Here is a 12,400-nt window from a genome sequence, read left to right on the forward strand (position 1 = left end):
GAGCATTGCATTCATAAATTCTAAGGATTTTATTGATTTTTTTATCTACTTTTTAATGTAATATTTATATATTTTTTTTCTGGAATTGTATCTCATTTTGGATATAATAGACGATGATTGTACTTTACTTGTGTAGCACGTGACTATGAGAAATAGAGAGCTTAATGTTTATCTTTTCAATATTTGCTACATCAAGATGCAAAATGTGGTAGTAAGATGTAGAATCTGTTTATGTGATGAGATCATGAGATAAATCAATATTTGGAAGTAGGGGCTTTAAATCTTTGTTTGGTAGTAGGATATAATTTTTAATAAATCAAAATATGTTCAGGAGCCTCCTATAGCCTACAATTGACTTAGAAAGTACATATTGTTGGCGGTCTTAAATACATATATGAATACACACATAGTGACACGAGAAAGGTCAAATGTTATACTTTCTATGTGAACTCTTCATTTTTCTGGTCATGAAAAGACTACCAACATTTTTTTTAAATATTATAAGACAAAATATTTAAGCAAGAAGAATAAGCAATTCATTAACTTTTTGCATGTATATATGAACAAGATTCATGTGATTCTTTAGCAATTATACAAAATGAGGAGCTTATTCTTATCTACTAGGTTATGGCCGCCGTCAGACTCACGTTATGTACGTGCAAATACGTTTTGTTTTGTTGCATGATTTAACTCTAATTCCTCTCATCACACGTACGTTTCTTCTCATATTTGCACACCCCTTTTATCCATTCAAATGGAACGACTGCCAAAGATCAGAAGCAAACTTTCATTTCTATATTACTTCGTGCGGAAAAACAAGACAGTAAAATAAAAAAAAAAAAGGCATGGCAACAGGCACAACATATAATATTTCTGTAATTTCACATTATTTTGCATCAAGTGGAGCCGTTATGCCCTAACTCCAATGCTCTTTAGGAAAGAGCCACTCTTTGTGATCTCACGCAGAGGTTTGTCGGTGAATCTGATTAAGTTATAGACCCAAGCACCAGCTATGGCGCCAAGAGTTGGAGCCACTAGGTATATCCATAGTCCTTTATAGTGGCTGTGAACAACAGCAGGACCTAAGCTTCTTGCTGGGTTCATTGATGCACCTGAAATCGGTCTGTAATCGACAATAATAACAAATATGAGCCACATTTACGAAAGTTGTCTCAATGCAGTTTTATTGAATTTACACGTGTAAAGTTTTGGAATTTAATTATGATCAATTGTTTTTTTTTTTATGATATGTATCATTGCTCTAATACAATAATATATGCCATCAAAAAATATAATAAAATGAATAATATTCGGAGTTGAAAATGATTAACTAATTTAGATTAAGAATCTTTTTAACTCGAAAACCAAGAGAGATATCTAGAAGTAATCTAAAAAGAAAAGGGGAAAATGAAGACGACAAGGTGCTTAGTTTGACCAATATTTTAGAACCAATGGTATAGCTTGCCCGTCATATACGAAATAAATTAAATAGAGAAGTTAATAGGTTAATACCCTGCAAACATCACATTAAGAAGAACTGTAGCTCCAACGGCAAGCCCAGCAAGCTCTCCAATCTGCACAAATAAAAGTATAAATAAATAAACAAAATACAAAGAAATGTGTATGAGGTCCGATCGTTCAAATACACTTGTAAGACATAGATTAGCCTAAGAGAAAAGTCATTATCTTATGAAATAATATTCTGATATTTATTATTATTATTATAATTATTATTCAAAGTCTTTTGAAGAAGATATTGGAAAAAATTAACCAATAAAACAAAATCCCGAGACCATAGACTAATACAGACCGAGAAGGTAGGCAGTTAAGCCAACCATATGATCAACTATTATAGAACTAATTGAATAAGCAGGACAATAATAAAAACGACAAAAAAAAATTATATAGAACAAACCGCTCTGTTATCAGTTGCAACACCGGACACAACAAACATGAGGTAAAATGTGATGATGAACTCAATCACAAACGATTGAATGTCGGAACCAACTGGAAGTGTCCCTGTAAAGTGATCATCTCTGCCATTAAATAGTAGCCTAAGTGTGCCACTAGCTAAGGTAGATCCAAGGACTTGAGCAGCTATGTAAGCCGGTACCTATAAGAGAACACCAATTGAACATCATAAATTAAGATTCTAGTTTTCAGCAAAAAATAAATTCTAGTCCTACTATTCTACATATAACATCTATAATATTTGCTACACTTCACCTAAAAAAGAAAAAAAGAAAAAAAAGACAGATATCGTGCAAATTAAATATGGTGTATCGTACCTCGTGAACTTGAAAAGGGTCAAAATGTGCTACTTAAATTATGCATGAGGTAGAGGTCCCTATGTATAATTGACGTAACATAATCCAAATTAAGAAGTTATTTTTGAGACTTGAAATTTTGTTCTTTTTTATTTTGTTCTTTTTCTTTTTCTTCAGACAAGTAACCTTATTGAACAAGGAAACTTAAAAATAAATAAATAAATAAATTATTGGGGTCCTCCTAGCTCATGATTTTCTTAAAGAGCACACAACTTGAGGAAATTAAAGATTATCTGTTTGCGTTTGTTTGTCTACCAATTTTCATAAAAGAAAGAGAATCGTTTTATATGGTTCGTTCACCTGTTTGTATGGGAACCTCTTAGTAGAGGCAAAGGCAATGGTGACCGCAGGATTGAAATGGGCACCGGAGATGTGGCCAACAGAGTAAATCATGACCATCACAACCAAACCCCAAACCATGGAAATTCCGGGAGCAGTCACCACTTTTTCGTAGTCCAAATTCACAACCACTGAGCCACAACCGGCAAATATCAAGAAATACGTACCCAATACCTCGGCAAGCAGCTGTATAAGTCGAAAGAAAAGATTCTCCTTTAAAAAACATACCCATAAGATTGCATTAAACCCAAATAAAGAAAACATATTATTTTTACTGCACCAAGGATGATATAATTGGTAATCAGAAATGGTAGCTTAACTTTCCGCGGCAATTTTACTTTCGGCTACCAAAATCATGGGTTTTGCAACCAATTCTTGTGTAATTAAAACCCATTTTTCTTGTAGTGACAATGACACAAGCGTTGGCATGTTCTCATTTGATTTAGGATTTCCAATTAACTTTCATCGAGTAATTAGAATGATTTTCAGTTGAATAAAAAGAATTGAAAAAGAGAGAAGAAAAAAAAAAGAATGACAAGAAGCTAGAGGAGTCACCTTCTGAATGAAAGGAACAGAGACACAAGGATTGGTGTTGCAAGGAGAGTGGTGAGAACTTTGATTTGCATCACCATCTTTCACATTCAAATTAACATGGTTTCCATTTGTTGCTGAAGTCTCTGCCATAACTGGAACAGAATTTGAAGGTATTGGGTTGAGAAATTTGAAAAAGAAGGACAAGTTTTTGCTCTGCTTTCTGATCTTCCAAACCTTGTTGGAGTGAGCAAAAAACCCAAGGTCCAGTTATGGGAAAATTGCCTAACGTCCAAAAGGAATGGAAGAGAGACAAAGAGCAGAGAGAGAGAGAGAGAGGGAGACCCTTTTTGTTAATTGTGATCTCTTTCTTGTTTTATTGTCGTAGTTTTGAAAAAAAACAAAATGGTATATATAGGAGATATCGTTGAAAAAAAAGTGCCTCTTTTAGTCTTTCTATTAGTTCGTGGGGCTGCGAAACACATTGATGGCTTCTTCAACTACCCACCGGAAATACAGACGCGCGTGAATGACTTTTGGATATGCCAATTCCATGCACTATTAATTGCCACTCTTGCCTCTTCCTTTTTTTTTTTTTTTTGTACTCTTTTTGGTCTTTTCTAATTAACTAATTTTGAGGTTTTTAGTTAAATCCACCTTTTACGGGTTAACAAATTATACGTAGTTGGCATGGGTTTATTTTGGAAATCTGGCCGGTAAAAATTTAAAAAACTTATTGGCGAAAAACTGAAAACCAATGCCTTCTCTTTTGAGTCCTAAAGACAACTAATCTTAATTATCAAAGGGGGGGGGGGGGGGGGGGAGCACAACTGAATTGGCCATAGACAAATATAGAAGAAACTAATGTCACTGTGTCACAGAATTGGCCACAGACAAATATAGACACTACAACAAAAAAAGCTTATTTGCGACGACGAAATGTCATCGTAAATAATTATATTGTCGTCGTAAATACTATATTTGCGACGACATATCGTCATAAATTAGTCGTCGCAAGAAACTAAACGCAAATAATATATTAACGACGATAAAGTTTCAAATTTCGTCGCTAATACATTAGCGACGATGGTTGTTTCGTTGATGATGACGTGTCCTAAATTAGTTGCGACGACAATTGTTGTCGCAAAAGTTTTTAAAACCTTTTGCGACCATAGGCTTTAAATTGTCATCGCTATGTAGACTATTTGCGACAACATTTTAGATTTGTCGTCGCAAAAATTATTTTTCTTTTTTTCTTCCTTACTTTCCTAATAATATTAATTATTAAATATATAAATTAGAAGAAAATTTAATAATAAAATAAAACAATAAAATTGATATTTGTTAATAAAAGATTGAAAAAAAAAATAGTCAACACAATAATAAAATAAGTCTTAAAAAGTAAATTAATCAAGAAATACTAAGAAGTATTGATAATAAGAAAAACAAAAACAGATATTTTAATCTTCTAAATTAGCATCATCGTGGTCCTCATCGTCGTCTTCATCCTCGTCTTCTTCGTTTCACTCAAGCGGCGGAGGAACCAACGGTTGGGGACAGTTAACTCGCAAGAAGTTGATGTTGGGATTCATCGAGCGTATGACTTCCATCATGATCTGCTAGTTGTCGAACATGTTGCATTGCTCGATGTAGAGGTTGTTCAGCCAGTTTTGGACATGCTGGGGCAAATTAACCGAAGACGACCCGTTCGATTGCGAAGCAGATGATGAGGTGGAAGCGCTTGAACGATTCCTCCGTGGTAGTGTTGTATAAGGTTTATAATTAATTTTTAATTTACTTTCTATTAATATAATTAAATCTTATTAATGAAATTCTTAAAATTTATAGGTTTTAATAAAATTTCAACAGCATAACGACATATTTTTTATATTATCCAAAAATTCAAATTTGTAAAAAAAAAGCTTTTAAAAGATTTATGTACACCATAACTGCAAGATGTGCCACCCAGAACAATCATCAAAACTTTTAATTTTAACTTATACCAAATTTCAACAATCTCAAAATTCGTAATCCAAAATTCAATATCTATAATCCAAAATTAAAATAATATACTAATTCTATAATCTATAAATCAAAATTCAAAATCTAAAATCCATAAAACAAAATTTAAACAACAAAAAACTCAAATATTTTAAACAAAAAAAGGTTGATGAATATGCAAAAACTTACAAAATTTAAACCCACTAGAACGGGGGCTGAAAATGGCAAGATTAAGGGGGGCAAACGGTGGTAGCGGACGGCGGCAGCGGATTTTTACGGCGAGGGCAGGGAGTTTGTTTTTAAACTTCTTTTGATTAAAAAACAATTAAAATTTATGATAATGTTGATTTGGTGAGGATTTAGAAGAGAATAAATGAAGATTTTGGGGGATTGGGGTTGGAAAACTGGGGAGAGGCCGAGAGAGAGATAAAAAAAAATTGAGGAGGATGCTCTGGTCGTGGGTATATAGACATATTTTTTTGCAATGACAAAAAAGAATTATTTGCGACACCACGTGTCTCACAAATGTAACTTAATTATTTAATATTTATAACGCAGGTTCTGGAATTATTAATATTTTCCCACCTTTTATTTTAGCGAAGGAATTCAAAATCAGTATTTGCGATGGCATATATCAATGTCATCGCAAATAAATTTTAAGAACCGCCAAAATGACATGTTTTTACTCGGGGGATAATAAATAAACAAAATATTTTTTGCGATGACTTATGTCGTCGTAAATAGTGAATTACTTGCGACAAAACGTTGTCACAAATAATGTTATTGTGATGACCCTCCTAGGTGGCCGTCACTGTAATTGAAATTAACTTGTACTTATTGGAATTTCTTAAAATTTACGGAACAATTTTTTTTAATATAAGAAGGAATAATTTCATAAATCGTAACAATAATTTCAAAAAATGAATCACTAAATTTCTTAAAGCTTTTATTAATTTCAACTAAGATAAAACCTTCTAGAAATATCTTTCAAACTGAGTGGTGTTTGAACTCTTGTTTCAATACTCTTTAAAAGTCTTTCTAAAACTAACCAATTCAATCGGGCCATCTAATTTGACTTTAAAATGTATTTCATGAGAAATCTTATATTCAAGTACTTCTTAAAGTCCTTTCAAAATCAATCATTTAAATCGTCATGTCTAAAATTCATTTATTTGTTGCATGCACTGTTGCAACATTATAAAACTTAAATACTCAAGACTAGAGTTGTTAGCTACAATCTCAGTTCTCTTAACATACATATGTACGTATACTTTTCAAACATACTTGCTTGAAACCTTTGAATCATATATACTTATACATGAGTTTACTTAAACATACTGCAAAAGATTTAAGTGTGAGCGGTATCCATTCTCATCTCCACCATTCGTCCGCCGCTCGCCACTGTCCTTTAAGAATTGCTGATAGGTTTCTTACCTACGGCATGAACATATCTGAATGAGCTTTCGCTCAGCAAGTAGGAACTATCTCTCACAAAATAATTGTAAGTTCACATGAATAAATATGCATGAGCTGGTTATGCTTACTTATGATGTCTTATCAAATTCTTATTATCTGATATTATATTTCTTACTGATGGGCCCGAGTGCTCGTACCACTTGCACGTAATCATCGGGACGTGAGGGTTTACAAGGTCCCCCACGACACCGTGATTATAACTGAACCGAATGCCTCCCACTCAGAAGACATTATTATATTTTTTTTCTCCCTTGCAGAGACTGAGTTACCTCCCTCTCAGAGGCTGGTACGACACTCAACTGAGATTATTCTTATAAGTTCCTCTTGACTTATTAAGGTGTATGCAGTATGACAAGGCATTGTAAACAATACTTAAAGCATAAACATGCATATATAACACGTGTAACTTTTTCTTTAAAATCTATTCATACTGTAGGCGAGATTCCTACTTACCTGATTTACAGAGCTGGAATCCACTTTTCACCAAACAACCTATTCTCTTACTTGCTTACTTCTGAAAATGAACACCCATTGAAAATGTGGGATTATATGTCGTTTGCTATTCTATTTTAGCAGCTTATGAAGGAAATCTAACCCTTTACTTAAGGTAGGTATTCCTTTCCTATACTAAAGGATATTTTACTATAAGGATCAATTTATTAAATCTTTAAAATCTTATTTTTCTTAATTGCCCTTAACATACTTATGTCTAGATTGAAATTAATTATCTAATCTAGTAACTTAATCTCCATAATTTACCTTATTGGACTTGTTCTATCACAAAGGCCTAATTTTGCCTAGAGACTTAGTAACGACGTTCTAACTCTTAACTGTTGATATTTAGACTTAAGCGGCATTCCAAAAGGCATTCCTTAAATTAATGTGGGCATTGAACCCACATCTAATCTTCATAATTTTAAAGAACTAACATATTGGGCTCGTAGGTGCCCGTCAGGATGTTTTGCTCGAAAAACTATTAAGTTTTTAAAAGAAACCATTTTTCTTGAAAACTTTCTTTACGAATATTTCTGTTAAAACGAGATTTAACACCATAGTATTTTGTTACATTAATCGTACCTTGTGACTAGAGGTTGCTATGCATAACCTCATAGTTCCATGATCTTTACTTGCATTACATAACGTAACCATATCTATAAATACGGTCTACTTAAAAACACTTCGCAGCGTTTACCAATTACGTGTAGATCCCATTACCCACTTGCCCACATCCTACTGCTTCATCATTTTCTGCACGCCCAGCATACGGGTTTCATAGAGCCGGTGTCTTACCCGAGCTTCCTATAACACGAACAAATGTAATGAGCTTTCGCTCAGCAAGTAACAATAGGCCATAGTAAAAGCATACAATAATGCATACCCATATATGCATTCATGTCATATATCCTAAGACATTCTGTACTTCTAGAACGTATATCGCTTATGTTCTTCTTCTTTCATTATGTACTTTGTTCAATTTTCGTCTCTTTTTAGTCGTTCACATCGTATTTTCACGTTCTAAACGACTTTCATATTGTGTTTCTCTCTTTTCTTTCTTATTTACAAATATCGTACCCTTATATGGAACGAATTATATTTTTTTGTTTTCTTGTCTTTTACTTCTTATGGGCCCTGTCCTGTTGTACCATAGCGCGCATAACCAGTGAAGAGTGGGGTAGCTAACCAATCCAACTCAGTCACGGTTTCATTTCTTTCATAGTCTCATAATAACCTTTCCTTCGAAGGCTGGTACAAACAGGATGTTTAGTCTCTTACCGTTTATCAATTTTCTCATTGAAACGGTAACTTTAGTTAAATCTTATGACTTTGTGCATTTTGAGCAATTTATCATGATTTCTTTATACGTCATTTTACTGTCATCTTTTCTCAGCATGACAGTAATTTCAATCTTATTTTGCGTTTTAACGCATTTTCATCAATTTTCTATGAAATTATCTTTGACTTAACCTCATACTTTTCGTAGAATAAAATTCTACTACTATTTACGGTCCATAAGTACATTCATAGCATCGTACATCTTAAAACATTCCTAACATCATACATCTAGAATCATTCATGGCATCATACATTATTCAAAAATAAACTACTGGTACTTACCTGCTTTCCAGTTATAGCATAATTCTCTACTCGCCCAGATCTTCTATCCCTTACTGCTAAGTTCTCAATTCCGAGCTAAGCGGTTCCGGTAATACCCGCTTATCGTGTTCCACTGCGTATCTCCTTGATATCCGTTCTGGGAGAAATTATAAACGCTTTGCATGATCCACTAGCATCATTGATGCGTTAGACATTCAATTCTGAACTTCAATGAATCCATTCGATTCACCTCGATCTGCGTGCAATCGGTACCATACCAGTTTTATCAAAATTGAATTTGGTCGAGCGGAGGACACCATTGCGTTCAGCATGTTGAAACGAGTCGGGATATGATCTCGGATCATCAAACAGAAGTCGATAGCCTGAGAAATGACACCTCACCGGAATATGGCGGCGGTGTACGGCGGCGTACGGCGGCGCATGCTCCCGGAGAATTTTTCCGCGGCGGACTTGGGTCCTACCCCCCATAAATTGACCCTTCTGAGTCCATTGGTGTGGTTAATTTCATACCATTCGACCTGTAACAGTACATATCGGGACCGGCAACGTCGCTAAAATCTGGCGACTTAAATCTCACATTTCCGATCATGAAATCCTAAAATTAGTTGAGGGGTTTTCTTACCCATGATCTTATGAGTGTTTTGACACCAACTCACGACGATCTAACGGTCTGATCGTCGGAACCAACCTACACCATCACGACGGCGGCGGCCAGCTCCGTTTTCCGGCCAAATGGTGACGGTGATGGCTGAATCTGGTCGGGATCGACTCGTCTATTAACTCTGAATCTAATGGTAGGGGTCGTGACACCCACTGCGTCCCGGAGGAAGAAAAATGATGGTGGCGGCGCAGCGATTCTGACCACCACGTACGGCGGTGCTCCGGCCATAATTGAGCTATGAAAATGGGTGGGTTTTCTTCGTCACGCTGCACTGAGTCCATGGGGACTGAAATCACCTCAATCGGAGGTCGGACGAAGGAAATATCACGATCGAAAGTTTCGGTTGTTTTTGAAACTTTGGCCGGCGATTACGGCTTATTCCGGCAGAGTTTGGGGTCGTGCGACCTGTCAAAATGCTCAACTCGTCAAAAGCTTTCCATTGACACCAGCTGTGTCAAAAACGGAGGCCTGAATCTCAAAGTGAGATTTTGGCCATGGACGGTTTCATTTTTGAGAGAGAACGTTCGAGAGAAGAGAGAAACAAACGCGTGAGAAGAGAGAGAAAGTGAAACTTTAGAACTTATCCTTAAAAGTTCTTTCTAAACAGATATAATTTATTCTAGCTGGAGATTATTTACTTCACCGACAGAAAATTTAATTCTTCGACGAGTTCTCTTTTATTATTTACTTACAGTCCAATCTTAATATAAGAATAATTCAATATTATTTTATATTCTTAATTGTATGCTAAATTGGACTATTTCAAGTCTTAAAACTATTTTTAGGCTGAATAGTCAAAACTTGACTCTTTTTATATTTTGTCTTCTCTCTCTCATAACCATATCTCGTAACTAATATCAAAGCTTAACATTATAAGCCATGTACTTATATTTTCTTATGAATCTATCGACGTAATTATGAAAAATCCATAATTAATTCTACTTATTAATTATTAGATTTTCCCGGATATTACAGGATGCTTCAAGAGAGAAGTGAAGTAAGCCTTTTTGTCAAATAGTTGATTTGATTCATCTCATTATGAAGTCTTCTAGCACACTCAACTAACCAAAATTTTTGCTATAAACCCCCTAAGCATGGCCGGCCAAGTGAAGAAAAGGAGGGAAATTTTTTTTATCATAATTACTCTTCACTTGCCCTCATCAAATCACATATGTCATGATTTCTCTTCACCTTCCACCATCAAATCACATCTCATCCAACCAAATTCTAACCTACCCATTGTATTTTTGTCTAATCTTTTAAATTTCTCTTGCACCAGATAAAAGTTATACTGACTGTAAGGAAGTACTTAGCCAACAAAAAATTCTAGTTTCTGGCGGTTCCTTTTCTACTGCTTATTTACAGTTCAATATTAATCTCTGACCACTTTGACATCACATTAAATATTTCGATATGTTTCAAGTCTTGAAATTTATTCTAGATTAAGCAAATTCTAAACTTAAATTTCTGCATTATATCCCAGGAATGACATTGTTTCCGATGGTGTCAACTCCCCAGCTCACATTGTACCCTTCTACTATAAGTATTTTTCTTGTGACTTCAACCTAGCTCTCCAGCAATTAAGGATTTTCTCTTCTTTTAAAATGTCAGAGCGTTTTTTATACGTTGCTAACATCGTACTATGCTTGGAGATTCTTGAAATTAAGATTCTCAAACTATATATGTATTGAAAATTCTTCCGTCTTAAAGTACAACGAGAATTTATCGATCGAATTTACTTGATCGTAAAACATGAACTTAGCATGAAATCTGCTACAGAATCTAGGAATACAAATGCTAATTCTATAAATTAGCATAATATTAATTTATGCACGAATAAATTTGCATAATATAGCATAATATTTGTTGGTTTCCCAATCGAATTCGGATGCGGAAGCGTGGGGGAGGCGGATCCAGTATAACAAAAATTTTCACAAAACTTTTGAGATACTCTATAGATTATATTAATTTATGCATGAATAAATTAATCATATTAATTTATTTATTAAGAACTCAATTAGGAAAAATAACTGGAGGCCGATTAGGATGATAACTTGAGTTCTTTTGATCTCGAACAATCCTTTACTGCAAAGCCTTGTGTTTAGAAAACCAAAGTCTTCCACGTCAATTCCTTGAATCTACGTAGATGTGTGTGTGGGCACACTTGAGACAAAAAATGGTTAGAACAAACACTCGAATTTCCACAAACACCAATGCATGCACTGCTGGTTCCCGAATCGAATTCGGGTGCGGAAGCGTGGTAGGATGAAAAACAGTGGATCGTGTATAACAAAATTTTTTATAAAACTTTTGAGATACTTTATAGATTATATTAATTTATGCACGAATAAATTAATCACATTAATTTACATCATTCAAGGATCAACCGAAAAATACCTGGAAGCCGACTCGGACGATAACTTGAATTTCTTTGACCACAAACAGTTCTTGCTCCAAGTTTTGTGTTTAGAATACCAAAGTCTTCCACGTCAATTCCTTGATTCCACGTAGACGTGTGTGTGGGCACACGTGAGACAAAATAGGTTTCTTAAACACTCGAATTTCCACAAACACCAACGCATGCACGATATGGAATTTTTTGGAGAAAAATATTTTGTTCTCTTTTTCCTCTATGAGAATTTCGGCCACACTCAATTAGGGCTGAATAATGTGTCAAAAATTATCTCTCTCATTTTCTATCTTTCTCATATTTAAATAGAAGAAGTCAAACTTCAAAATAGAATCAAATCCTTATCTCCAATTTTAAATTTGATCCCTGTGTGTGGCGCCTATCTCAGATAGGGAAGGAAGAGATTTTATCCTTTATCCAGTAGTCCAATTTTAATTTAGATTCAAATTCGAATTTAAGTCAAACTTAAATTAATTTGAATTCTAAATTGAACAACTTATCAAATAAGTTTAAATGGATAAATCTAGATATGTTCAAATT

General features: G+C 34.4%; 1 protein-coding gene across 1 annotated transcript; it reads right to left on the reverse strand.

The window, feature by feature from the left end:
* Positions 1 to 811: 811 nt before the first annotated feature.
* LOC21388088 (aquaporin NIP1-2) lies at positions 812 to 3,568 on the reverse strand. The gene is made up of 5 exons (XM_010089698.2): positions 3,222 to 3,568; positions 2,628 to 2,852; positions 1,916 to 2,113; positions 1,513 to 1,574; positions 812 to 1,123 (listed from the first exon to the last, which is right to left on the reverse strand). Exons 1-5 carry the CDS (start codon positions 3,348 to 3,350, stop codon positions 910 to 912), a joined length of 828 nt encoding a protein of 275 aa, XP_010088000.1. The 5' UTR covers positions 3,351 to 3,568; the 3' UTR covers positions 812 to 909.
* Between the last annotated feature and the right edge of the window lie 8,832 nt (positions 3,569 to 12,400).

The sequence above is a fragment of the Morus notabilis genome, unplaced genomic scaffold (genome assembly GCF_000414095.1).
Source record: "Morus notabilis unplaced genomic scaffold, ASM41409v2 Scaffold1785, whole genome shotgun sequence".
NCBI lineage: Eukaryota > Viridiplantae > Streptophyta > Magnoliopsida > Rosales > Moraceae > Morus > Morus notabilis.